Source organism: Artemia sp. Qi Xiang Cuo, chromosome 15, assembly GCF_049724085.1.
Source record: "Artemia sp. Qi Xiang Cuo chromosome 15, ASM4972408v1, whole genome shotgun sequence".
Classification (NCBI taxonomy): Eukaryota; Metazoa; Arthropoda; class Branchiopoda; order Anostraca; family Artemiidae; genus Artemia; species Artemia sp. Qi Xiang Cuo.
This window is the reverse complement of record NC_142808.1, coordinates 32,406,615-32,432,660: the sequence shown is the minus strand read 5'-3', so window position 1 is coordinate 32,432,660 and position 26,046 is coordinate 32,406,615. Positions and strand designations below refer to the sequence as shown.

At 34.7% G+C, this 26,046-nt stretch overlaps 2 protein-coding genes across 4 annotated transcripts in view; one reads left to right on the top strand and one right to left on the bottom strand.

The window, feature by feature from the left end:
• Positions 1-215: 215 nt before the first annotated feature.
• Positions 216-4,860, bottom strand: LOC148943565 (actin maturation protease). Of its 3 annotated transcripts, none has more exons than XM_089101064.1 (2): positions 4,753-4,860; positions 216-1,606 (listed from the first exon to the last, which is right to left on the bottom strand). In XM_089101064.1, the coding sequence occupies exon 2, from the start codon at positions 1,521-1,523 to the stop codon at positions 690-692; it is 834 nt and encodes a 277-aa protein (XP_088957190.1). In that variant the 5' UTR covers positions 1,524-1,606; positions 4,753-4,860; the 3' UTR covers positions 216-689. The 3 variants fall into 3 exon arrangements, with proteins under 3 accessions (XP_088957190.1, XP_088957193.1, XP_088957192.1); XM_089101067.1 differs by having other exon boundaries at positions 4,816-4,837; XM_089101066.1 differs by having other exon boundaries at positions 4,746-4,809.
• A 98-nt stretch (positions 4,861-4,958) lies between these two features.
• Positions 4,959-26,046, top strand: part of LOC148943564 (uncharacterized) — a 31,253-nt gene continuing 10,165 nt past the window's right edge. The window contains exons 1-2 of the mRNA XM_089101853.1: positions 4,959-5,090; positions 24,728-24,916. Coding sequence (XP_088957979.1) covers positions 4,964-5,090; positions 24,728-24,916 — 316 coding nt within the window. The 5' untranslated portion in view covers positions 4,959-4,963. The remainder of the gene's footprint in view (positions 5,091-24,727; positions 24,917-26,046) is intronic.

Below are 26,046 nucleotides of genomic sequence, written 5' to 3'. Positions count from 1 at the left end.
AAAATGCCTGCCGCGTAGCGTTCGGCCCCCCGGTACTATAAACTCACATACACACACACTCACTATAGAGAGAGTCCCGCAGAAAAACTTCCAATCAGGCGCCGCACCTAGTCAATCTGGGCCTGCCTCAAAGCGCATGATGCCGATGCCAATCATTTTTAAAAGTACTCATTTTTTTCTGTTCAGCCTTAAAAAAAACAACGCATTGATAAGATTTTCTATAATGGAGTCACTTTATTTTCCAGAATCATAACAGCAAAAGTCAACAAGCCATTATCATCAATGAAAGATCATTAATTGAATCCACTACTGTGATCACAATACCAGAGGGATCAGTCATTTTTGTCTTTTCTTTTAAAGCTAAGGGAGACACATGGTCAGAAAAAAAAAATCACAAATCCAATTATTACAGCCCAGTGAGACTTGTGACCTTTTTTTCAAAGCAGGTTTATGATTGTAGTCACAGTCTTATGGCATAAGAATAATTTCTTTATTGAGTAAGGAACTCAAAATTGTGTCAACTTTTTCAGATAGATTTAGACTATTTTTCAAATTACCTGCTTTCTCTAACAGATTGTGCATCTTAAATAATTTTGCATACTTTCCAATCGTATGAACAACAAGTTGTAATTTCTTTTCTTATTAACAAATATTAGCAATAAAAAATAAGTTTTAATATTAAAATATATCTAGCCCACAATTTCTTTGCTTATAACTACAAATGTGTCTTTCAGAGCTATGTCTATACCTTCACTGGGTAAGATATAATTACCGTCTTCCAAAAGGGAAGGTGGATATTCCACTAAATTCGAATTACTTGCTAATAAGCTCAGCAAAGGCCAAACCCCCAAATGTTTACTTTTTCCTTGTCTACATACAACATATATATATTCCTTGGATATACTTGAAAGATCATCAACTGAATCCACTACTGTAATCACAATACCAGAGGGATGAGTTATTTTCGTCTTTTCTTTTAAAGCTAGTTGAGACACATGGTCAGAAAAAATCACAAATCCAACTATTACAGCCCAGTGAGACTTGTGACCTTTTTTCAAAGCAGGTTCATGATTGTAGTCACAGTCGTATGGCATAAGAATAATTTCTTTCTTGAGTAAGGAACTCAAAATTGTGTCAACTTTTTCAGATAGATTTAGACTATTTTTTAAATTATCTGCTTTCTCTAACAAATTGTGTATCTTAAATAATTTTGCATGCTTCCCAATCTTATGATTAACAAGATCAACAATATACTGGGAGGAAAAGAGTTCTCCTTGCTTTGTATAACCTTTAGCCTTTGCTTCATCAAACCATTCTTGTACTCTAACTTTCTGCTTTAGATCTAATATTGCTACAGCTGTAGATAAAGCCACAAGTCCACACTGAGGTCCATTTTGGACTAAAGGCATGCTTTCGTGAATGCATATCACAGGATTCACACAGGAATCACTACAAGCTTTTGAGTAATAGTTATAAGCCTTTTCTGTGACAAGTGAAATCTCCTTTTCAAACTCTGGTGACATAGCAACTGAAGAATTCCTAGATATTATGAAAATATATATAAATGGACCATAATATAACTGGATTTGGACTTGCTGATAGAAACCTAAAAGAAACATAAATTAAAATGAATAATCCAATACAACTTACAACAAAACAGATATTGCCACAAACAAAATCTATACTACTACTCCCTCAAATCCTTCTAAAGAGAAATCATTTTCTGCTTTACTGAAACTAAATATTTGGACAGATGTCCTTTTTCATAACCATAAAAAAAAAACTAAATCAAAATACTAATCAAGTTCACAGGAAACAATAAAATATCTTCTTTTAAATCCATTCCATTTGAAAGCATAAAAAATTGACTCCTAAACAAAAGTTTCAACTGATAATTTTTGAACAAATGATGTTAATGCCTTTATCTTTTGTAGAATTTTTTCAATTAGTTATTTTAGTTTATGCTTGTCTTAGGTATCATTTCATCCATTTATACATTAGCTTCAATTTGATTTAAATTTTACTTATTTTGTGATTTTATTTCAACTTGTCTTTGGTTTTAATTTTACTCTTTACTTTTCTTTCAAAAGCCTTCTTTTGGTTTTGATACACATTGGTCAAAGGAATATTTAGAATGTGTGTTTTTTTTTATATATTTTTGCTTAAGACCAAAACTATTTGATCACAACTTAAAACTGACATAAGATTTGAGCACAGAATCAAAATTTTTCAGTCAGTATCTAGCTCCTGTTTGTACCAAGTCAAAACTTTGATGCTTGTTTTTGTACTGAATTACAAATCAGCTTGTTCTTGCCCTGGGTCATTTTACAGCAATGCTGCAAAATTCAGCACTTGGGTTGTTAGCATACCAATACAGTCTTCAGCAATGCTGCAAAGTTCCTTACAATAACTTGGACTATTTCCTTAAGGGTCATCATATAGATGGATCCTTTTCAACAGTTAAGGAAAGACTATTTTGATTGAAAACTGAATTTTAATGACCTTTTAAGGGGAAAAGTTTCTCAGAGGGCAACTTCCTCCTACCAGGCATTTTGCCCAAAGCATTAAATAGAAATTTTGAAACAGCTATTTTCCTTGGAATGGTAAGTAGATCCAGAAATTCAGCTCCAGGGGACATGACCCCTTCAGCCCAAGGATCAGGGCCATAATTATGCAAATGGCATATTCTTCCCAAGAACATTGTAGCATAAAAAGTGGGCATGTTGCACCTTGTTGAAACTGGAATAATGGAAATAGCTTAAGCTTGTGAGGCTAAAATTGTACCATTTACAGTAATCCTTCAACAACATATCTCCCCTCTACTGCCATGCATTTACAAAACAATGCATCTTGTTCAAACTAGAATCATGCAAGGAATTTCAATTGGTAGGAATGGATGGCAAAAGGAGGTCCCTGGAAACTTGCTAAAAAATAAGTCATGACTTTCTGCAAGGTGAAAGCTGGAAACTAACTTGATGAAAACCAGCTATTATTATTGTTAGGAGGGGTGGACCTACTACCTGTGGGTTGAGGCTCAGAAGGCCCATTGCCTCTATACCCCAAAAACTAAGCTCTATTTATGGTTGGGTGGACCAATGATGGGCTTGGCCTCCCCACCTTTACCATATATCTTGCCAGCTGTCAGACTTCTCCTTCCCTTACTATGTCCTCCAGCTTAACAATAACATTATGAAATATCTCAAGCTGGTGCCTAATCCTAGCTAGACATTCTTCTATCATATGCCTTCTTGTTTCCATCAGGCTCCTCTCAAATTTTTGGCATAATAGGATTCACCCCTCCTTATTCAGGAAAGATCTTTCCCAAAATTTCCCAACTTCTGTTATGGCTTTGGTAACCATTCTTGTCTTGGACCTTTTTAGTCATGGCAAATGTTTAGTCAGGGTGGGGTTGAACTTTGGGAGTAATTCCTTTGTTTCCTTACACCCAGCTTCCTAGGCTAATTTGTTCTTCTCTCTCATTGCTCTAATCACTCACTGCCACCTTCCAGCAACTGTGAGAAATTGGGCTAAAAGGTTCTGGACCATAATATCTCAATGATGTCCCAGTCTTAGCTGCTTCATCTGCCATCTCATTACCCATTATTCAAGAGTGCTCTGGGACCCACATCAGGCTAATTTGGTTTCCTGTGGATTCCAAGCTATTTGGGGCTTCATAGCATTTCAATTCTCTATTTTGCCAGCTCTTTACATTCTGAAGAGCCTTTAGGCATGCTTGATTGTCAATAACATTTATCTTTTACTGTACTTCCCATTTCCAACAGTCTATTCAGCTACCTGTTCTATTCTAAACCTTTCAGCCTGAAAACTGTAGCAAATTTTCCCAGGTGATAACTGATTACCTCCTTGTCCACATCAGGAGTATTCTGATATAATACTACTCCTGTCTCCAATTTCCTATCAAATTCCAAGCCATCAGTATAATGTATTATTGTGTTAAACAATTAATAATAATCCTAATTAACATACTTTGAAAATTAGAACAGTCATGAAAATTAGGATGGTCAAAATATATCTTTCTAAAATCTAAGGTCAATTTTGTTGTCTTTTTATTTTTTGAAATGAAAAATTGGTGCCCATAAGCTGAATTTTAGTGATGTATAATAGAAATCTCAAACAAAATACAAAATATAGGGCAGCATCATTCAGCCAGAGGGGGCTGGAGCCCCCACCCCCATGAATGAAAATATGTAAAAAGAAAGTGAATCTTTCAATGAAAATACCAAAAAACAATATTTTAAAACCTGGAGCAGGAGGCAGCATAAATATTAAGAGGATACAAATACCCTCTTCCCATTGATGCTACTGGCACAAATATCAAATCCTGAAAAGCTTTTATAAACTTAGCACAACTAATTTTATTTAAACAGTGAACAAATCATTTCTATGAATCAATTGTTTTTCTAACATAGTTAAGTGAATAAGACTTTCAAGAATGGACTTAGAGCATAAATTATGCAGGGATGGCACTTTTGTACTCTTAAATTTACTCTTCTCCTATTTCTGAATCCTGGAAAATTACATCTAAGACAAGAAAAATAAGCTCTTTTCCTTAGTTTTGGTTTGAGTCTGTTTGTAAATAATTAGGCCTAAAATAATAAAAAAGCAATACACACTACTGTAATAACAGCCTACTCTCAGGGTAGGCTACAATTCAGGTCTGGATTCTTATGAAAACCTTATTCAACTAGCCTACCTCAACTACTATCCTTGATAGGAAAAAATACCTCTAACATGAATACAAAATTTAAATTTTGGCTCTTTTGATGGATTAATTAGAACAATTTTGCTTTCAACTTTATCGTCTTTTTTGTTAATTCTTCAGAACTAAGAGGAGTAAAAAAACCACCTTGATTCAAGTTTGAAAATTCTGAATTATAGTCCCATCTACAAACACATTTTCGTCATTTCTTAGATTATACAGCAAAGGATCTAAAAAGTAAAAATGCTGCCAAGACTTGTTTTAGCCAGTTTCTTAGTTGCTGTTTCTGCAAATATCCCACTGGAAACTATCACAGAGAAAGAACTTTCTAATTTAACAGAAAATGAGAAAAACGTGATAGTTCTGTTTAGTAAGGTTTTCAATATACGTGAAATGCACCAGGCTTGGGCTTTCCTGCACCCACCCAACTTATGAAGTTCATTTGCTGTTGTTTTTAGAAATCATTGTTCTTTTTAATTGAAAAACAGGTAAAATTCTACTTCAGCTACTTTTGGTTATCTTGGAAAGAGGCTATGTTAGGAAAATGAAACCTTCAGGGATGGGCCTAAAGGCTAAAGTATGTCTTGGGAAGGTATTTAGAAGTACCTACCTCTACTCCTTCTTCCTCTAGAGGGTCCTGACCTTTGAAGACCTTTAAAAATATGTGAGTTATCAAAGTGAAACCTTACTAAAATAGATCTTCTGCTTAAATGAAGTACAAAAAAATTGTTTTCAGCTTCACAACTTTGCTCAATCCCAATTTATAAGGTTTTTAAAGATATGCAAATACATTTCCTAAATTTTGGAAATAAACTATTTATATGTCTTAAAATTCTGCTCAAATACCTGAAATTGCATTTTCAGAGCTAAAGCCAGAGAAAAAGAAACTGATAACTGAAAATTAAGGTAAAATGTTGTTTTGTCAAAATTTCAATGGGTACAGATATGTCATGTAGGCAAATTTCATGACCCTCTAGAGGGAGAAGGAGTGGAGGTAGGTACTTCAAAATACCTTCCCGGGACATACTTTAGCCTGTAGACCCATCTCTGAAAGTCTCATTTTCCTAACCTAACCCCTTCCCAAGATAGCCAAAAGTAACTAAAGTAGAATTTTACCGAAAAAAAAACTGTTAAGAACCTGTATCTTAGGTATTTTTGATTGAAACTTTAGGCAGGCGTGTAATTTGCTCTGGACCAGGGGGCAGTTGCCCCCCCCTGCTGAAATTTTGTGTTTCCAAATATTTTGTAAAAACTAGGATAGGTCAATATATACGAAATCATATTATTGAGTTAGGACTAAAGTGAATACACCATTTGATGCCTTTTTTTATGCTGATTTCGAATATAATAAGCATTTCTATAGGAAATTAATTTCAGCCCCCCCCTAGATATGCCAATTAAGGGTTAGGTTAGGTATAGCCTATATAGGGGGGGGGGCTGAATTTCATTTCCGATAGAAATGCTTATTATATTCGTAATCAGCATAAAAAAGGCATCAAATGGTGTATTCACTTTGGTCCTAACTCAATAATATGATTTTGTATATATTGACCCTAGGATAGGCCTACATAATTCAAGAATCCACAGAAAAGGTTCAGGGGAAATATTTTGTTGTTCATATTATTGGCATAGGCTACAAATAAAGTTAATATAGCTTAGACCTACCACTAGATGCCATTTTTTGTGCTCTTTTTGAATATAATAATTTGGTAAATTTTTTACCAAATCATATTATTGACTTACAAATAAAGTGAATATACCACTCAATGCCTTTTTGGTAAAGTTCTACCAAATCATATTATTGAATTAGGAATAAAGTGAATACACCATTCAATGCCCTTTTTTATGCTTATTACGAATATAGGCTAATAATCATTTCTATTGGAAATTAATTTCAGCCCCCCCCCCTATATATGCCAATTCTTGGTATATATTTCTACATTAGGGGGGGGGGGTAAAGTTTATACTTACCTCCCATTTGCATCACAAACAAAATTTGCCCCCAGCCCACCCCCTAATGTAGAAATGTATACCCTGAATTGGCATATATAGGGGGGGGGGCTGAAATTCATTTCCAATAGAAATGATTATTATATTCATAATCAGCATAAAAAAGGGCATCGAGTGGTATATTCACTTTTCTTTGTAAGTCAATAATATTATTTGGTAGAAATTTACTGCCTTTTTTTATGCTCTTTCCAAATATAATAATCATTTCTGTCAGAAATGAATTTTAGCCCCACCCCTATATACCAATTCAGGGTAGGCTATATATTTGCACATTAAGAGGGTAGGGGTAAGGTTTAAACCTACCTCCCATTTACATCAGAAATAAAATTTGCCCCCCACCCTAATGTGCAAATACATACCCTGAATTGGTGTATATAGGGGTGGGGGTAACATTCATTTCCAACAAAAATGATTATTATATTTGGAAAAGAGCATAAAAAAGGCATTAGGTGGTATATTCACTTTATTTGTAAGTCAATAATATGAATTGGTAAAATTTTACCAATAATTGTTTCTCTTGCAAGTTCAAGTTTAAGCCTGTTTTGAACCCTTGAAAATGTCCAGAAAATTTCTAGTTTTTGTGTATAAAAAAGGCCTAAAACATTGGTTTCCAACTTACTAGGCTATTTGATTATAAATCTATTTTTTAAAATCTATATAATCCAAAAGCATTGATTTATAATGATTTAAAACTGTTTCTCCATTTTTCTGTCCATCCATCTTCTGTTGGGATTGATAATTATTTATGTACATATAAAACAGCAGGTTTTAAGCAGCCTAACAGAATAAGAAGAAAACAAGTCAGATTTGTTTAGAGTGTTTTTTTTTATTCAACTCAATCTTGACAAATCAATGTTTGTGAATTATATAACTTTTACAAAATGGATGTACAATGAAATAGCAAGTTTGAAACAAACATTATAACCCATTTTTAGGCCTACAGTGGCGGATCCAGGGGGTGCAAGGCCCCCCCTCGTGTAGTCTAAAGTAGTGTAATATCCTTAATTAACTCAAGTTTGCAAAGTTTATTGGATCAACTTATTTTGCACCCCCCTTAAATTTTTTTTATCAGATCAACCTATTTTGCACCCCCCCCCCCTAAAAAATACTGGATCTGCCTCTGTAGGCTTATATCCAAAAAATACAGAATGATATCATTATTTTCAAGGATTCAAAAAGGCTTATAATTGAATTTGTGTGAAAAGCAATTATTTTTTCAGAAAGAGCATAAAAAGGGTGCCTAGGTATGTTCACTTTATTTGTAAGTCAATAATATGAGCAGCAAAATATTTACCCAGCTCAGTGTTTTTAGTATACTTTTAACTTTATGGTACTAAATGGCTCATTTTTCAAGGTTAAAATTACTTGACTAGGGAAAATCAGCTCCAACTCCCCCCCTCCAGGATTTTGGTGAAATTATTCCATCAGTTTAAGGGAAGAAATCAGGTAGGAAAACAAATGTAGCCTATGAGTAAATTTTCTATTCAGTGCTCTTTCCAAGTGGGCTATAATAATTCATGCCATCACAATTTTGTCCACTCCTCCCCCCCCACCCACCCCAAACTAATGGACCCGGTTGTGTACCAAATTTGGCTGATTTTCTGGTTTTGCCATTAGATTTTGTGGCTATTTCTGATCAACACTCAGTTTATAAAACCAATTTAAAAAAAAAGAGAAAACAAACTTTACATTGCCTAGGGCTAGGATACAATTAAGCAAATTTATAGTTTTTACATTACTTTGCTATGTAGCAGGTGAACAAACAAATTGGTGTCTCTCTTATGCTCATTCCAAATTTCAGCAATATCTCAAGAATGACTGAGGGTGCAAAATTGAAATTCTCAGGGCTACTACTGTTACCACTTCTGCTTTTACTAATGAACTAAATAAAAGTATACAAGTTTATCCAGGTTGTCAAAACAGAATAGATAAAATGTGTCAGGAACAGAATAGGGCATTAAGTTTTATTTTCCAAGGAAAGCTGAGGAGGTGTCAAACTAAATCAAAAGATACCATGCATGTCCATATTTTCAAAATGGCATACATTATTCAAAATTAGTAAAAAAAAAAAATTGAATATAAATTGTAAGCCAAAATATGGGTTCTTATAGAGAAAAACCAAAAATATTTAAAAAATTCTTTCATTTACAACAAAAAAGACTATGTCAATCAAAACAATTAGAAAATAGCTTTACAAAATTTTTCCACAAAAGAAGTTTCTCAAAGAAAAATAAACAGTAACATCAACCAGAGAAGAGCAGAAATAAAACCAAATAATTTTACTAACATAAAACTACCAAAATTCAACATCTAGAAATAAATAAAACCCAAACAGATAATTACAATAAATGATCAAGTTAAACTCAAAACAAGTAGAAACTAAGAGGAGTAAAGCTGATGCTCTCCATGCCTCCTAAAGATCAGAACATAATTTGTACTTTACTGAAACAAAACACATTTTAAATGTTGTCTCTTTTTTAATTTTGATAAATCCAATATTATCAAGACTTTCAGGAATGAATATCAGTATATGTATATGCTAAATTATCTATCCATATTCATTTGTTTTTTCAGTAATCTTTGTTGCAATGGGGATTTTTTTTATACTATAAGAGATAGAGACACCCAGCTCTAAATGAGGATTGTTTTCAGTAAAGTGCCAATTATGTTCTGGTCTTTAGATTAAGAGTTCTGGTCTGGAATAGATTCAAAGTTCCAATTGAGCTAATAGCTCAAAGACTTTTAGGCAGATTGGAGACATAAATTTCTATGCCCCTACATCTCCTCCATCTAAACACAAAACATGAAGGCTCCTTGCCTCCTGTATTTCCCCAACACTCCAAAAGTTTTGGATCAATCCCCACCTGTCATTATCAAGATGTCACAGATATGTCATTTGGAAGACCTAACACACATATTTTCTTTTGACTTACCTCTGCCCTTCCCCCAAGTGAAATTTCAACCCCTCCTTACCAAAAAACCGAAAATTTCAACTCAATTGTCCAAGCTATTCTTGTGATAATGGAGGTATGCTATTTTGATAACCAGGTACCTAGTTACCAAATCCTCTATTTTCATCACTTGGTAACACATTTTGTCTTTTGATTTATCCTGCTGCTTAACTTTAAATAGATAATGGGTCTTATAGAAGATTATTGTGTAAAAATATTTAGGTAGATTATAGAAAATGTGTTTCTGGGCATCCCATCCCTCCCCCAAAGTCTAAAATTGAGGCTCACCTAGCCTCCAGAACACTCCTTGGAAGTTTAAACTTGATGTCTGAAGCCATTCCAGAGTTACTGCACATATGCTATTTTGATAACCTTGTAGCATATTGTTTCCTTCAATTTACCTTGCTACTTAAACAGAAAAAAAAATATAATTTTCATGGTGACTTCTAGTGCTCATGTTTAGATGGATTGGAGACACAAATTTCAGCCCCTCCCTCCCCAAACACAAAATTTAAAATCCCCTTGAAATGCACACAGTTCTTGAAATTGTGAACTGCTCCTAAGATATTGCAGGTATGATCAAAATTTGAGGTGCACATGACTGCACAAAAGCTTCTGAAAGTTTCAGGTATATCTTTCCAGTCATTCTTGAGATATTGCATATAGCCTACTCTATTTTGTTAACGTGGATGAATATAGCAATTGTTTATTTCTAGTTTGATTGATTTCTTTTTATTTGTCTTTTGTTTTATATTTTCTACCTTCTTCTTCTATTTCACAACAGGCAGGCTTTTCAGTTTATACTATTTAGCCCTTTTCCTTTTGCTTCACTCTGTGGGCTACAGAGCTACTGGCTTGGTTGCCTCTTATTTATTAGATATCCTCAGATATCTTTCAGTAGATCTTTCGACTCAAGGAGTTCAAATATAAGATGATAGATATCGATTTCTGGTCTCTGTGTGCAGGTATAGTTGGCTAGGCTCTTGGCTGATAGTGAGATTTTTCTGGTGTTTGATGCACTTTAACAGTTTACAATGCAAGGTATGCTTTGCAGACGTCAGGGTATTACATTCAAATAGGCAGTGGTCAATTGTTTAATTTTTCATATTACAATACCTGCAAAGAGGGGACAGGGGAACTGAACCACTTGAATTAGGAAATTGATAGGAGAATGCAAGAAAATTTAGTCCATTTGTTCCAGAACGAATTCTTTGATAAATTTTAGAAAAATGCTTATAGGGAAAGGGGGAAAGAATAGGATTATTCTTACTAAACATAATATCTGATAGTCTCCATCAGTAAATATCTCTAATGGGGATTGGTCTCCCACTTGGCTGGTCAATATTTATAGCATTTTTTGCTATTTCATCAACCTGATGATTACCACTTATACCAGAGTGGCTAGGAATATACTGAAGATAAGTTCTTATACCTCTTGAAGCAAGATTATCTATAACACTAAGACAATGATAAGTGTCAATATCCAACTTATACTGAGGAGCTGAAGACAGCAACTCAAGGCTTGACAAAGAGTCAGAATAAACTATAGTATTATTTGAATTAGCAATCAAAGGTTGGTTATCCATAAGGTGTTCTAATGCCATGATTACAGCATTTAACTCTGCAGCTATTATAGATACATTATTATACAATCTCTCACCCATTGCAATATTCAGGTGAGGAAGGAAAGCACCACTTGCTACCTTCTCATTCAGTTTGGACCCATCAACAAAAATTTGGAAATGGTTTTTATAAGTAATTGCATTAAGTTCAGCAAATTTTTCTGGGCAAAATCAATGGGGGTTAAATCTCTAGTCCACTTTGAGAAATCAGTATTTATTATGGGGATTGAACAATTCTATGGAGGGGATTGGGGAAAGTAGGTGCAATAGACTTTGCGGGTACAGGGAACTTCTTCTGAATATTGGCATACTCATCTGGAATGCCTCTATACATGGCTGGATTTCTTAACCAATTATGTAGAGTGTGTGAGCTATTTGATTCAATTTTTGTAAGGTGTTTTATCAAGAGAAAGCTATGTCTCTCCCTTATTGTTGTTAATCCACTCTCCATAAGCAGAAACTTGGTGCTTGTGGGTTTCCTAAGACCAAATATGAGATGTATTATATCATTTTGTATTGTTTCAATTTTTTGCATCTGGGTCTTTGCACATGAGGAGGCAGCTGAGGACTGCTCCCTGAGGAAGGCCTTTGGTTATTGTCTTTTGGGGTGAAGAGGCTGAACCTACACAAACAATGAAACTTTGCAATTCTATGAAAGATTTTATAAAAGATACTAGCTTGGGGTGTAGTCCGAGGTTTGCAAGATTATTTAAAAGGATTTAGTGGTTCAAATTGTCATATGCCCCTTCAAAATCTAGGAAAGCTGCAACTAGGACATTATTTTTTGAAAATGATTCATTTATTGCATTTGTTAACAATATGAAAGCATCTGTTGAGGAATCGTGTTTCCTGAAACCAGTTTGAGTGTGAGGGATCATATTATTTTTTTCAACAAACCAGAAGAGTTGATAATAAGACCATTTTCTTCATTATTTTCCCCATCACAGGAGTAATCATTATAGGTCTATAAGACTCAGGGTTATTTTTGGGTTTATTTTTCTTTAGGATTGGTAGGAGGGATGAACCCTTCCAGATATTGGGGAACATAGATGAGGACCAAGCATGATTATAATAATTTAGAAGTTTTTGTTTGTATGAAGGGGTGAGATTCTTTATCCATGTAGGGTGTATATTATCATAGCTGCTGCTAGTTTGGTCCTAATATGATGTATTGCATTATTCATTTCCTGGATTGAAAATGGGCTGGTTATTTACTCGGATCCTGGGAGAGGTTGGTAACTTAGGTTCTTAGGAATTGGTGAGGTTTTGCTGCAATTATTTGATGTTAGCTTATTAACAAAAAGAGTGGCAAATAGCTTAGCTTTTTCATTATCATTGTCATAATGGGAATTATTATATATGAGCTGATACAGGAGTGGGTTGGGGGAAGTCTTTTTCCCACAGCTGGGGCTTATGACTTTATGTATAATTGGTTCATTTGTTTCTCTGTAGCGATTATTGGCAAAATTATTCCAGTAGTTATATTTGGCATTTATTATAGTCCTTTTCAGATTAGATTATGCTTTTATTTTTCTTATATATGAAGTAGGTGATGTTTTTTTTTTATGAATGTTCTCCTAGCTGCCTTTTTTGTTCTCCATTTATTTTGGCACTCATTTATCCACCATGCTCTGAGAATGTGTTTAGGGAAGGTTTTCCTGGGTGTTGTCCTGGGGATAGCATGATTAGTTGTATTAATTAGTAAAGATGCCAAAACTTCAGCATGTGTGTCAGCTGTTGCGTTTGAAATGCATGAATTTTGGGTGAAACTTGTAATTTCATCATTTAGCTTATTTTGGAACATGGGTCAATTTGCTTTAGTGTTAATATATTTGGAGGTATGTAATACATATTCAGCAGGTTCATTTAGGGAGCAAACTTTGGCAAAGTGGTCAGTACATAGACTATGAATTTTATTTATATAAATTTTATTCAAAATATTTAACGACACAATTTGTTGGTCAATTGTAGAGAAACTGCCACTTTTGAGGTTGAAATATGTATTCAGGTTTGGAGGGGTAGCAACAGCTAATTCAATATTATTTGAAGTCGTACGCTCAATGAACTTACCAGCTTTATTTGCTGGTTTATTCCCCCACCAAAGGCTGTGGGCATTAAAGTCTCCACAAATGATTATGTTTTTTAGCATTTTAGAATTATTTATATAACTGAAAAAATCTATGGCATCTGTAGTTTGGCCGTTAGGGTAATAAAACCTTATTATGTAAGTTTTTGTATTATTCAGCCAAACACTGATACCAATTGCATCAAAATCATTTACAAAATCTGGAAAGTTGATGCCACAGAATATTGTATTATTATTAATTATTAAAGCTACTCCACTTCCTTTTCTCTCTGATGATCTATCCTTTCTCAGGATAGTATATCCCAGAGACTTAATTTGTTGATTTTGGATTAAATGAGTTTCCTGGAGGCAAGCAATTCAATGGAATTATGATTCATAAAAGATATTAGTACATTTAACTTATTTTCTGTAAGGGATGTTACGTTCCACTGAAGTATTGATATGTGTTGTGTTGTTGATTTATTTTTCATATGACTGTGTATCAATATTCAACTTTGTTAACAGTAAAGCGAGATCTTTTTTTGCTTGAATGAGCATATGATTAGGGATGTAGATTTTTGCCAATTCAGCAATGATTTTTGTTTTCTGTTGTTGTTGTATATTCATGGCCTGAACTGCATTCCAGTTTAGAATGAATAATCATATATTTGGGGTTTCCATGTTTGGTTGTGCATCCGGTTTGTCAGTTAAGGGATTAATTCCTGATAGTGTTTCTGGTTTGTTTCTTCTTGGGAGTGGGGCCAGGCAGACCTCATCTCACTGGACGAGGAGGCTTGTTGGCTTGGTGATTCTTTCTGACAGGGATGTGAGCTAGGGGGCTTAGAGGATGGTGTTGTGTAAGGGGTACTTGATGCATTGGGAATGTTTGACTTGGGAGTTTTGGTTGATTTCATTATGAGCTTTCTTTGGTGTTGTTGGACAACATTTATTTCTACAGAAGCAGAGGAGCATGGAATGGCCTTCTTTGTTGCTATTTGGAGTATTAGTGCTGTCTTCCTATATGCAGGGCACAGTGATTTGTTGGTAGATTCATGTGGGGCCTTTACAATTGATATTGATACATGTAGGCTGAGTGTTGTTGCAAGTTGTCAACTCTTTAGGATGGGAGCTTTTACAATTACTACAGGCAAGGAGAATTTCAATGCATTTATTTGTTATGTGTCCCAGTTTCAGACACTTCTGACACTGGATAGGCTTTGGCTTGTATTCCTTGTGCGGTTTGATTTGCCCAAATAGGAATAACTTTTCTGGGATACTAATTTTTTCCTTCAGTGTAAATAAGAAAGATCTGCTTGTTTTTAGGCCATTAGAGTTGGGTTTACCCAGTTGGGTGACATCTTCAACAGGGATTGTGTTACCAGCCCTATCTGAGAGCCCTTCTTTTAACTCCTGAATATGTATTTCTGGGGGAACATTATATACTACTATTTTTGTTGGGGATTGTTTTGGGTTCCATTTAGGTGAATTAAATGGGGTATTCAGAAGTGATTTTAGATTAATTATTATATCTGCTGATTTCTGATCTTGGACAGCTATTAGCAAAGATCCATCACGGTGAATGTTAAGGGAGAATGTTGATTTTAACAATTTGAAAATTGCAACTCTTATTGTATTAATCTTTGTTATTTCAAAGGGGGTATTAGGAGAAATTTTGAGGTAAATTCCTAAGTTTTGGGAAGGAGAATCTTGGACAGGGGGAGGGGAGTACTTTTGATTGGAGAGGTTTTTTCCTTTTTTTGGAGCTCCTAGAAAGGACCCCTTGAAACCCATTATCATCTATTGTGACATTAGCCCCAACACTGATAATTGTCCTATTCTCAGAATTTGAGCTATCATGTGAGCTTTGTGATAGTGAGCTTGACCAGCCAAAGATGGGGAATAAATGGATCAATTTCATTAGTATTTGGGGTGGGATCCGGGGGGGACTTTTTTTTAGGGGGAGTTCTTTGCATTGCCTATTGGAATAAGCTTTAAGCTAAACAAGAAAGGATATTACTATGATACCAGACTGTCTGCACTTTTACTGTGGGGAAAACTTCACCATCCACAAAAGAAACACCACAGTATGGCCCTGAGGAGGATTTTGAGCACGATTGGTTCGGTACAACTACTGATAAATCGAGACAAATGATTCACAAGATATTTATTTGTAAATTTCTTAAAGTGTTGCTGGTGCTGGTGCTGGTGTACTGAATTCTACCTTTTTTATGTAGTTTAGTTTTAAATTCTGTCTTCTCAATGCTGGGACATTATGTTTGATACAGGCAAAACGTTTAGATTATTGTTTCTTTTCTTTTTCTTTCTATTTGGCTTTCTTTTTTGCAAAATTTCTGTCTTTGTTTTGTCAGGGTTGGCGAGTTTGGCTTTAAGTCTTTTATATGTCATTTTGATAATCTGCAACAGATAGTGTCTTTTTATTTACTGTGTTGCTTAATTGCTTTTTTGAATGATCCCTAGGATTTTTTCTACTAAAAGCTATATGTAAACAATGAGTAATTTATGTACTTTAGGGCCATTTTTCATTGGGATGCGGGGGTTTGGTTGACCCCAGAGGTATGGGCTACTTGTTGGACATTTTGATGCTTACAAACAGAATAAGTCAAAATATGTATAAATATTCCAAAAACTTAGATTAAATATAATGTAGACTTATGAAACAACTGGTAAAAGGAATGGGTAGAGGAGGGAGGCTGGTTGCCCTCAGGTCACTTTTGACCCTTAAAAATAGCATTAGAACATTCAGTTTCTAATTGAACGAGTCCCCTGTCAAATTTCTATGACCACTCTTCAATGAAAAATTGGCTAGGGAAAAAGTTTTTTGGTCCTCTTCAGGACCCCGAAATGGGCTCATTTGTTCTTATTGGGGGGGGGCATGCCCCTAAATTTTTTTGTGTATATTGTGTTTGTATTAGCCCAAGGACTTAAGACTGCAAGTTTCAAACTGATCAGGGACAAAATGGTTTGGACAACTTACCCCCTCCTCCCCCTGCCAACAAAATATTCAGTCCTTTTGACCCACAGAAAGATTGCTGGAAGTTTCAAAACAATTGCACGCCCAACATTAAACAATCCCCATTTTCCATTTAAAACTGTTTAAACAAGTAGTAATTTCTATAATTTACTCCCCTTGTCCCAGGGGGTATGGGGGTCGTGTTGTCCCCATAAACATATTTATGGGACCTCTTGATTATTTTGCATAATAGCCATCTAAAATTTTGATCAGATGAACTTAAAAAAGACCAGAATTTACAATGAACGATTAAGCTAAACACAAAAAAACATAAATTTCCCAAACAGAGGGTCGCGTTGCTGCCCTTCAAACCAGTCCAAAAGCTAGAGTGTCATTTATTCTTTAATGAAAATAAAATTAATTTTGAATATTTTTTTTTCATTGTAGCATGTAAGAATTAAATATTGCTCATACTATAATTAGTTCTGTTTTTAGCAGAATGTTTGTGATAATAAAATTCATATTAGTTTCTAATGTGTAATAAATTTTTATCAGTGTTTTCTTCCTATTAAGCCATTTCTTTCAAATGTATGTTTTATGGCAATTAGCCACATAAAACTCTCAATTTAAGATTCAATTTAAGTTGTCAGTCTCTAAAGTGCAAGTGAAACTCTAGGTTTTGGGTGGTTTGAGGGGCAGCAACACCCTAAAAGTTTAATAAGAACATATTACTCATAACCTGTTATATAATAGGAGAAGTGAACTAACACAAGGAAAAATAACATATAAAACAAATGAATATATAAAAATTCCCTCAACAAAACTTCAAAAGCAAAAGTATCAAAGCAATTGAAAAGAGGGATAATAAAGAAATAACTGCAAATCTTCTTCTTTTAATTTTGAATGTGACTTTTTTTAGACTTCAGTATGTCAGTAGCACCAAACTTGTGAGCATAAATTCTTGCAAAAAGGAAAGTGCCGAACTTGTCTTATACATGTTGAATATTAAACAATGAGTTCAAACATCTGATAGAAAAGGAATTGAGCTGTTGCAATGCATTGAATAAAATCTTGCTAAGGCCTTACAGGAATATCAGCTAGGATTCAGGACAATCTTACCATAGCCAACTGTTAGTCTATTCTTAACATCAGTAAGAACAGGTTAAAAAGGAGCTGATAAAGAACAGCAAATATTATTGCCAAGCCACCACGGTATAGGAACCAACCTAACTAAGAAGGAACCACAGTTAAGATCAGTGAGATCATAAGATTGTTGTGACAGTGAGTTGTTGCAATGAGTTGAATAAAATCTCCCTAAGACCTTATAGGAATATCAGCCAGGATTCTGGATAGTTTTACAAAAGCCAACTGTTAGTCTATTCTCAACATCAGCAAGCACAGGATAACCAGGAGTTGATACAGAACAACATATATTATTGCCAAGCCACCATGGTATAGGAACCAACTTGACTGAGAAGGAGCCACAGTTAAGATCACTAGTCTAGTGATTTGAGTTAAACACAAATATTCACATTTCTTGGTATTTGAATTAAGGCCAGACAAAGCAGAAACATGCTGAAACGACTTAACTAAGCTAATTTAAAAATAGCAAGTCATCAGCATACAAGTAAGGCAAATTAGTTAAGCCTAAGAAACGCAACGGAATAATATGTGGTAAAATTAGAAAAAGACATGTATCAAAAAGATGCGATGATAACCCTCCTCCCTTACATAGCTCCAGACCAAATTGAAATATTACCTTAAAAGGCATCTCTTGATTGTAGTCAAATATAGGAATTAGCATGCCAAAAAACTAAAACGAATATTGCACACGAATTTACTTGAAGCTTGGTAAGGTAATGCCATAGCTGATGACAGAACAAATTGAATGCTTTAAACATCTAATGGACAACAATACTTTTTAGGCTTTCTGTGTTTCTAAAAATATCATATTAAGGGCTTGGTAACCATTTCAGCATCCAATATGTAATTTAAACCAAAAATAAGATGACACAAAATCTACTTAGAAAGAATTTGTGGATACATATCCAAATATCCTGTTTTGTGTTGATTTCCCTTTATTTTAACTTGGTTTCACTGTTCCTTGCAATTTAGCTTGTTTCGGGGTTCATTTCTTAGTTCCTAGGAATTTCTTCTTTTTTAAAGTTTTCATTTACTCTTTGCTTTACATTGAAGATTTTTTGTCTTAATTTAATTCAATTGAAAGGCTAATGCGATGCCACAAGAGGTCAGCTAATCTGGAGGGTCTACGTCGTAATTTGGAAAAGGTCCAGCAGTGTTTTGAGGACAAAACTAATCTAAAACTTGGGGATAAACTGAACTGATTTTATAAATTAAAAAGTAAATTTCACATATGGTAGGCGATTCTTGTGTGTGAAGTTGTACCATATTTTAATGATTACATCTGCATAAGTAGCGACGAAAACGACACTGTCTTTTCATCATAAACAATAAGTAGAACAACAGGGAAATTTTTATACAAGACAGTGGAACGCAACTTTAAATGAATATTTCGACCCTATATCCAAGGGCCGTCCTCAGCAAAACAAACGAAGAAAAAAATAATATAAAAGAAGCTGACATTAAAATTCGATCATTAAAACTGAAAAAAGTTTTTTAAGATTTTCAAAACAGCCCTAATATCGTTACTTCTAGGAAGTTCAACCAGGACTGGTACACCAAGCAAAGGGGAAACAGAACAATTCATTCAGATGGAATAAAAAGTACTTTCAGACAAGCTCTTAAAGCTAATCTCGCCTTCTTGGCAGCCAGCCTGTTGCGGATAGACTTTCTAGGCTGGCTGCCAAGAAGGTGAGATTAGCTTTAAGAGCTTGTCTGTAAGTATTTTTTATTCCATTTGAATGAATTGTTCTTTTTCCTTGAAGTAATAATATTAGGGCTGTTTTGAAATTTTAAAAAACTTTTTTTCAGTTTTAATGATCGAATCTTAATGTAAGTTTCTTTTTTTTGAGAGAGAGATTTATTCTAAACAAACAAACAATTTAACATCAGTTTATCGGCCACCCCAAGAAGTAAAAACTTGTCCAAGGGGGTGGCAAAAACACAATAACATAACAAAACAATAAAAAAAAACCTATCTATATCACAGCACCACAAACCTTACACCTTAACAATTTCATTAAATTTAATATCATATTCATAATCATAATCATCACCTCCAAGAGCCATAAATAATTACCAATATATTAAAAAAAACACTAAAATTCATACTTACTAAAAAGCATTCCTTTAATTACTATCTTAAACAAAGAAATATCACCTATATTTTTTATATTTTGATCAAGATGGTTCCAACTTCTGATCCCCCTATGAAGCAAAGAAAACATCGATCGGGCCGAAACAACCAGCGGAAAATTAATCTCTACAGATGACCTAGTATCATAATCATGGACGGAAGATCTCACGTTTGCTAAGCTATCAAAACACGGGAGGTTTATAACCCTCTGAATCCTAAAAATGAATAAAAGTGTATACAACTCCCGTAATCCGGAATCTTGCAATATCTTTACGCGCTCATACGCGTTTCGTACCGAATCCTGGGGTAAAAATAAAGAAGGCACATAACAAAATGAGGAAAAAAATGCTCCAAGTTTTCTCATTATACCCAGGTTACGAGACACAGTTTTACAAACATACTGTACATGGCGCTTGAATGATAAAACTTCATCAATATAAACCCCCAGATACTTATAAGAACACACCCGCTTTAAAGTTCCACACTGTGTTACAATATCCTTAATCCATGGATAAAAATCTGATGAACGGAAAAAAATAACAAAATTAGTCTTACCCAGATTAATCTCTAACCTATTTACCCTCAACCATGAATTTAACCTTTCAATAGTATCTTTCATCGATGTCTGAAGCAATTCTTCGGTCTTCGCGGTACTAACAGCAACTGTGTCATCAGCAAATAATGATACCGTCTCATTCTGGGGTTTTTTAGCCATATCACTAACATTAAAACAACAACTTGGGATAAGATTAGGCATATCATTAATGAACAATAAAAAAAGAATCGGAACAAGAACTGACTCTTGCAGGAAACCATAAACCACTGGGCGGGGTTCTGATTGTATACAAGTCATCTCTACAAACTGGTACCGGTTACTAAGGAAACTCCGTATAAGGTCATGAGCTTTAGCTCGGATCCCATAGACCTCGCATTTTTCCAGGAGTAGGCCATGGTCAACTGTATCAAAAGCCTTCTGTAGGTCTAGAAACACTGCACCAACCTTAAATCCTTCATCTAAAGCTATGTTAATTGTACTCGTCAAAAATATCAATGCATCCTCTGTCTTCCTATCTTTTCTGAAACCGAACTGATTATTATTCAACAAATTAAACTTCTCTAAAAAATGGATCAACCGATTACTAATAAATTTTTTCAATAAGACGAGAAATAACTGGCAAGACTGATATTGGGCGATAATTACCCAAATCATTTCTATCACCACCTTTATAAACCGGTGTCGCTCTTGCTTTTTTTTAAACAATCTGGAAACCTTCCTTGACGGAAGCAATCATTAATCAGTGATGTCAAAACACCAGATATAGAAGGGAAAATACATTTCAGAATTTTTAGGCTCACCAGGTCACTACCGGACGAACTATTTTTCATACTATAGATAATATCCCTTAACTTATCAAGTGTAATCTCATCTTTAGATGTAGTGGTACATTTGCTGGAGATGGTAGAGTAGATCCAAAGGGTGGGTCTTCTGGAGATGAGGAAATCATCTCGGCTATTTGTAGGCCTATTGAAGAAAAATGATTTAGAAACTCATTACATATCCCAGTACCATCTGCAATTATAACCCCATTAACAGTTACTTCAGTTGGTAAAATATTAGACCGCTGACCTATAACATTATGGATTATTTGCCAAGTTTTCAAGTGGTTACCTTCAACATCCTTAAACTTCATACTAAAATATTTCTTTTAGCCTCACGGAGGAGATTATTCAAACCATTACGAAAAGCACAGTATCGCTCTTTATTCTCATCCGTAGGTTTTAAAGCTTGTGACTTAAACAGTCTATCTCTTACATTTGTTTTTCGAAGAAGATCATGCGTTATCCATGGCTTCCTCCCATAATGTTTTCGACCTTTCGAATTCTTCACTGCTCCCATTTCCTTAACCATTTCTAAAAGCTTACCATAAAAGAGTGTAAATTTAATATGTACATCACTCTCATTTCCAAACAGAGATACCCAATCAATATGATCCAAATTATTTTTTTGTTTCAACAGGGCACTATGATCAAAAACTACAACTCTTTTACTCTGTTCATTAGTTTCTCGCTTAGGGATAGATACCTCAAATTCTGCAAAAACACCAAAGAGGTCAGATTCCAGATTTACAAAAACTGCTGGCGTTCTAAAATGTGCATTGGAAAAAATTATATCCAAAAGCTTTGCAGGCGTCCTAGAAACTCTATTTGGGATGTTATTCGTTCGGAACAGACCATAAGACATACACAATTATATCAACTGAGAAGTCAGTAAAGACTCCATATCCAGCATGTTAATATTGAAGTCTCCTAGAACGAAAAAGGGTTATTACTAATTTGTACTTTTCCCAGCTGTTCATGAAAATTCTCAAAAAATTCTTGAATAGAATCAGAAGGAGGGCTGTATACAATTACTAAATATGTATCAACATTATTCAATTTAGCTTGTAATACTAGTGTTTCACACACCATTTCCTTATATTCACTTAGATCGTCTCGGACTCTTGCATGGAGATCTTCACGAACATATGCCGCAAGACCTCCGTGTTGACGTGCCTCCCAGTTCCGAGTAAAGAAAGCATAGCCAGGTATGTCTAAAAGAGCAGAATTTTGGTCCCTCAACCAGGTCTCCGTCAAAGCAAGCACATGGAAAAGATTAAGTTTAGCTAAATTCGCTAAAAAATCAAATGTCATATTTAGGCCCTGGCAATTCAAATGAAAAATCTCCCGATCCACCATGCCAACACTCAGCATCCTGAAAATCATAAATAAAAACAAATTTAGAATCCTCAGGGGGGTCAGAAGCTGGAACCACAAAGTCCAAATTTCTATTAATATATTCATTAAAATAATTATAAAAATTTACCTTCTGATTTTCTAAATCAATTATATTACGAGCCCCCAGAGGTAGAACAAGATCTCTAACCACTATCTATTAAAAATCCAAATGGCATGTAGTGACGAATAGGGCATGTACCAATCATTATTAAAAATAATCTCTCAATTCTCACAACAAACCATGAAACAAAAATAATCAAAAGAAAAAATGAAAAAAAAGCACAAAAATAAATAAGGCAAAAATTCTAAATAAAGGCAAACGAAGAAACCAATCATTATTAATCACCAAAGAGTACAATACAATCACACACGAGGATATCCAATCTAAACTCTAACAGCCAATTAAAATTACGTAACTTTACTTCACAAACTATAAGAAAAAATATAACTCTTTCTCAATTAACTACGTACAAGCAGAACAATCACTTCTGCTTTCCGAATCGACCTCTTTGACTACGCTCTCCATAGTCATGGCTAATAACCGGTCTAAAAAGTTCACTAATTACATCATTCTGAAAATACTTAGCGATCGATCCGTCAGGGCGTTTGAATTGAACACAAGGTGGGAAAGATTTAGAAACCCATGCATCAAAACCTGCATCTCGTAACTGGGCTCGCTTATTAAATAAAATTTTTCTGGCCCGACGTAACTCAGGCGTAGCATCATCACTAAGAAACAATTCCTTGAATGGGCCAATGTTCTTATTCTTTAGTTTTTTTTTTGCACTGCGTAATAGGCCAATTTTTGTTTCCTTGTCACTCAGTTCCACTTTGAAAAATTTGGTATCCTTCTTGCACTGAATAATTTTGAATGGTGGTACAGTAGACTGTTCTAAACCCACTTTAACAATATCCTGGAACAAAGCAACAACAACATTTTAACTTTCGCAACCTGCATTCCAAACAATTATGTTTTTATCCCTCTGTTAAATTTCAAGTTTAATAAACCTATCCGACATTTCCAAAACTGCATTACCTGGGCCTTAGCTTCATCAACAAGAACTGAAAATTGTGATTTTAAGGATGTGATCTCATTTGTTAGAACTTTGATTTTACTATAATGAATAGCAACTTGAGAGCACTGGTCTGACTGGGTCGCCTCTAATTTGGAAACAAGATGTCTAGTGTTTTAAACTCATTGTTCACCATGTCAAGTTTTCTACCATTTTCTTGGACAGCTTCAAGTACTTTGTTAAAATTCTGTGATAAAGTTTCCACGGTAATTTGGGTGATAGAACTTCCGGTACTAGTAACTGTAGAATTCAACGGGTTTTCTGAGTCCTCAGCGGGACGATTACGTTTGCGATTAAGACCCATACCAATTAAAGTAAACAGACTTCACCTACCTCCAATAAGATCAATTATTTATTTATCCTCTTTGATCTTAACGTGCTGTTCGCTTTGGCCGTTAATTACTGGCACGGCTAAAAATGGAACCAGGCCAGGCAGGCGTCAATAATGGCTAAATATCAAAACGGCAACAGGGGAATATGGGCTTCAAAAATTTGTGAAGTAATCTAGCTCCGCTACTGAACCCTGATAACAAGCACCCTCGTGTAAACTATTCTGTTACTCGGGCAAGAGCATAATGATAATTCTAAACATTAAACGAGACTTACTCGCAAGGGGGTGTTTGACTACCCCCTGAAAATTCAGAAAACGTGATATTTAATAATCCTTTATAATCCAAACGTTTCGCAATTATAATCCTTTTTTTCACTCAAATGTAATTACGATAGCTATTTGATCTTCGCAGTACGGGGGTTAGATTCTTACTGATTCTTACTAGATTATTACTTTTATATTGTTTTCTTCTTCGTTTGTTTTACTGAGGACGGCCCTTGGATATAGGGTCGAAATATTCATTTAAAGTTACGTTCCACTGTCTTGTATAAAAAAAAAATTCCCTGTTGTTCTACTTATTCTTTATTACTTCTGCAGTAATTGAAGTAACCTTATCCTTCAGAAACAAGATATATGTTTTGTGGAAGCATGAGCCTAGGCTCAGAGGAAGCAAGTTTCAGTGTCTCTTACGTATTAATTTGATGTAGGCTATGGCATTATTAATTTAAACTTGTTTATTCCTTTTATTCGTCGGTGCACCAGACTGTGATTACTTCTGCAGTAATTGAAGTAACCTTATCCTTCAGAAACAAGATGTATGTTTTGTGGAAGCATGGGCTCAGACTCACAGGAAGCAAGTTCCAGTGTCTCTTGCTTATTAATTTTATGTACTGTTTTATTAATTTAAACTTATTTATTATTTTTATTCGTAGGTGCAATTGATTGTGAGGAATGTGCTGTACTGGAAGATGAATTAGCAGCCATAAGAGAAGATTTGGTTGATAATCTAAATGCTTGGGTTGTTAAAATTGTTACAACATCTGATTTCACTAAAAAATACTGTCCAAAAGGTGAACCAGCAATTGTTTATTTCAGGAATTCAAAGCCCCTGCTATATGAAGGTAAGAACCAAGTTCTATTGACCTCTTCTGTCATTGGGCCCAAAACTAGAGGACACACAAATGTAAAATTTTGTGAATCGCAGAGGGGATTTCAGACAGGTTTTCAAGGAGACCACTTGTGACATTGCAACTTGAAACTAACATAAATTATTCCAAATATAGGGGGGCTGCTCCCTCCTCAAACTTCCGCTCTTCACACTAAAGTTGGTATAATTGTCCCAATTATTTGAGAATGCCTGCTCAAGCACAAGAACCGTTGAATCAGTGGCGTCAATTGCAGAGGGTACGCATTTCCCCTTCCTTCCTAGATTTTGAAAAACACCTTTTTTGCAATTGAAATTGAAAATTCGCCATTTTGATGTTTTCATTGAAAATAATAAAGCCTCCCCCTCAGATTTTGAAAAAAAACATTTCCCCTTCCCCACATTTTCGTAAATTGACGTCTCTATACTGAATTTGAATAAAAATTATTTTCAAAGCCCCACGCTAAAGTTAATTCTCAGTCTCAAAGCTCTACCCCTCCCCCTCCTTCCGTGATGAGGTAAGAAAAGTTACTTTCCAAAAAAGAGCTAATATCCTCCAAAGAGCCCATCTACTGGATCTTTACCCACTATGTGCATTTTCAGAGGTAGATCAATAATTCAAAATGAAGTTGCCAATGTCAATAATAATAATTATTCATATCACTGAAAAGTCGACCACTCATTGCTGACCAGCTAAAGATACTGGCAATTTTAGTAGTTGTCAGGGTTCTGTCAGCTTAGAGTCACTTTGGAGCTATCTTGGTGAGTGGTTTCAGGAGATTTCTTTTGGGAGAAGTTTACAGAAGAGGAAGCTGATGTCCATCATTTTGTTAAATAGAATGTACTGAAGGAAGTTGAAAATAATTAATTGGATTCATGTTCCCCTTTAGCTCTTTTTAAATAACATTAGAAAAAAAGCACTGCTTCTATTGTAATAACTCGTGAAAATACTTTAATGCCAATGGCTATCTTCATAAATAAAATGAAAATATATAGATATGTAAATAACTAATGGAGTTTTCAGTTGAGGCAATGAAAAATAAACTAAATAATATCCCTCTATTTTGGGCTCACGTCCAGAAGCCTTTATCAACAGAAAAAAACTTG